This window comes from Plecotus auritus (assembly GCF_963455305.1).
Source record: "Plecotus auritus genome assembly, chromosome: 5".
Taxonomy (NCBI): Eukaryota; Metazoa; Chordata; class Mammalia; order Chiroptera; family Vespertilionidae; genus Plecotus; species Plecotus auritus.
This window is the reverse complement of record NC_137776.1, coordinates 169,094,895-169,097,585: the sequence shown is the minus strand read 5'-3', so window position 1 is coordinate 169,097,585 and position 2,691 is coordinate 169,094,895. Positions and strand designations below refer to the sequence as shown.

General features: G+C 40.5%; 1 protein-coding gene across 1 annotated transcript; it reads left to right on the top strand.

The window, feature by feature from the left end:
- Positions 1-487: 487 nt before the first annotated feature.
- Positions 488-1,432, top strand: LOC308247840 (olfactory receptor 1Q1-like; the record flags this gene model as incomplete). Its single annotated transcript, XM_080667569.1, is given in 2 exon segments — positions 488-733; positions 737-1,432. Coding segments are annotated over 2 exon segments (942 nt in total).
- Between the last annotated feature and the right edge of the window lie 1,259 nt (positions 1,433-2,691).

The following is a 2,691-nucleotide window of genomic DNA, read 5'->3' as shown; positions in this document are numbered from 1 at the left end:
GATTTTGAGGGTACTATGTTAGGTGAAATAAGTCAAACAGAGAAAGGCAAATGCCATATGATCTCATTAATATGTGGAATCTAAAGAAAAAATTCATAGGTACAGAGAACAGATTTGTGGTTGCTAGAGGTGAAGGTAGAGGAGGTAGGCAAAATGGATGAAAGGGATCCAGAAGTACAAACTTCCAGGTATAAAATAAATAAGTCATGGGGATACAATGCACAGCATGGCACTAGAGTTAATAATACTATATTGCATATTGGAAAGTTGCTAACAGAGTAGATCTTAAAAGTCCTCATCACAAGAAAAAAAATTGTAATTAGTACACTAGCATTTGGATGCTACCTAGATTTATCATGGTGATCATTCCACAACCTATACTAATACTGAATCATTATATTGTACACATGAAACTAGTATAATGTTATATGTCAATTATACCTCAATAAAAAACTAGTAATAATCATTTTTGTTCTTATGCCAACAGATGGAAAATACCAACTGGACCAGTGTATCCCATTTTGTTCTCTTGGGCATTTCTGCCTACCCACAAGAACAGATCCCACTCTTCCTTCTTTTTCTATTTATGTATGCAATCAACATTTCTGGCAACTTTGCCATCATCACACTGATTATCTCTACTCCACATCTCCACACCCCCATGTACATCTTCCTCAGTAACTTGGCCTTGGTAGACATCTGCTTCACCTCCACCACAGTCCCCAAGATGCTGTAGAACATTTTCTCTCCTACAAAGACCATTTCCTACATGCACTGCTTAGCCCAGACCTATTTCTTCATATGCTTTGCAGCCATGGAAAACTTCCTCCTGGCTATAATGGCCTATGACAGATACATCGCCATCTGCCACCCTTTCCGCTACCATATGATTCTGACCAGGATGCTATGCTCACAGATAGTGGCCCTGTGCCATATCCTCTCCCATCTTCATGCCCTGTTGCACACCTTTCTCATGGGCCAATTGATCTTCTGTGCAGATAATAGGATCCCTCACTTCTTCTGTGACCTTTACCCTCTGATGAAGTTATCCTGCTCCAGCACTCACCTCAACACCCTGATGATTCACACAGAAGGTGTTATTGTCATCAATGGAGCTCTGGCCTTCATCATTGCCTCCTATGCCTGCATCATCTCAGTGGTCCTCCGGAGTCCCTCAGCCAAGGGCAAGTGGAGAGCCTTTTCTACATGTGGCTCCCACCTCACTGTGGTGGCTATCTTCTATGGCACACTCACATGGGTCTACTTCCAGCCTATTACCAGCTATTCAGTGGCCAACGGTCGCATCCTGACAGTCATGCACACAGTGGTGACCCCCATGATGAACCCCTTCATTTATAGCCTGAGAAATGGGGATGTCAAGAGAGCCTTCAGGAAATGGAGGAGCAGATCATGGATTTCTTTCTCTAGATGAAACCCCAAAACACTGTTCCAAATTTTATCTGTGATTCTGGGGAAACAGTTTTGTCCCTCGTATGTTTTTCTTTTAGAACTTCCTAGAAGTATCTATATTAAATACATTTCGCAGATTTTCTTATTGGATATTGTCCCGAGATATCCCTTAAACCCAAAGCACATGAAATTATGTATTTAGTGTAAAACAATAGCATGGCTTTGGTTATAGTTGAGGTTGTCTTCTGGACCTGTCATTAAACACCCAGGTTCTAATGCTCAGAGTTACTTACATGCAAGGAGCAGAAACCGATTCTCATTGATTCTTGAAGGTAATATGGTTATGGAAAATGTACATGGATTGTCCAAGAAGACTAAGCAACGAGGCTCAATAAAATGGAAAAGAAACACAGTCAAAATCATATCTCAGATTGGTCTGATGAGCTCAATGCTATAATCACCAAACTGCTCACTGCCACTTGTACCCCCACCAACAATAGTTACCAGCAACAATCACTGGGCATAGCCCTTGGAGGCATAAAGACTAGATGCGACCACCTCCAGAAAGAACTGCCCAGTTCTTATTCTTTGCACCAACACATCCAGATTCAAATAAGGTGGTACAGGTGATTGGCCAAGTCTTGATCACTCGCCCATGTTCTAGTTCACAGGGAAACTGGGAGAGCAACACGGCTGCTTTTATTCTCTATAAGATAGAATGAGGTTCTGTCTCTGACCAAGATAAATGAAATGGGAGGATTATTTCAATATAGGGAGAGGGATATAATGACTAATATCCATTGAATAAGGTTACAGATGTTCCACAATTAAGCCACTGTCATAGTTCTCCAACTTGCATTTCCTTAAATTCACAAGTTTTTCCATTCAAGAACAACTTAAACTGCTTTCTCTCTGTACACTCCTGATTTTTTCTATAATTGATATATGGAACTTACCTATTTTACTAGTTATTTGTCTGCTGACCAATCAATGCTGGAGGTGAGGAAAATGTCCAAGAGCCGTTATGTCTATTACAATATCAGTTCTTCAGTTTCATGGGTATAGGATCAAAAGGAAAAGGTGAGAGGGGCCTCCAAGGGACATGGGGCAGAAGGTGCAAGTGTGACTGATTTAGTCTATTTGTCTGGAAAAAGTTTCAATTATAAGATATGCCTGGTTATGGCACTGAGTTGAGAAGGAACTAAAATTATGGTAATTTTGTGTAAAGGGCTAGGGAAAAAAAAGTGTCTTATAACCTATATATAAGTGTTGGTCAAAATT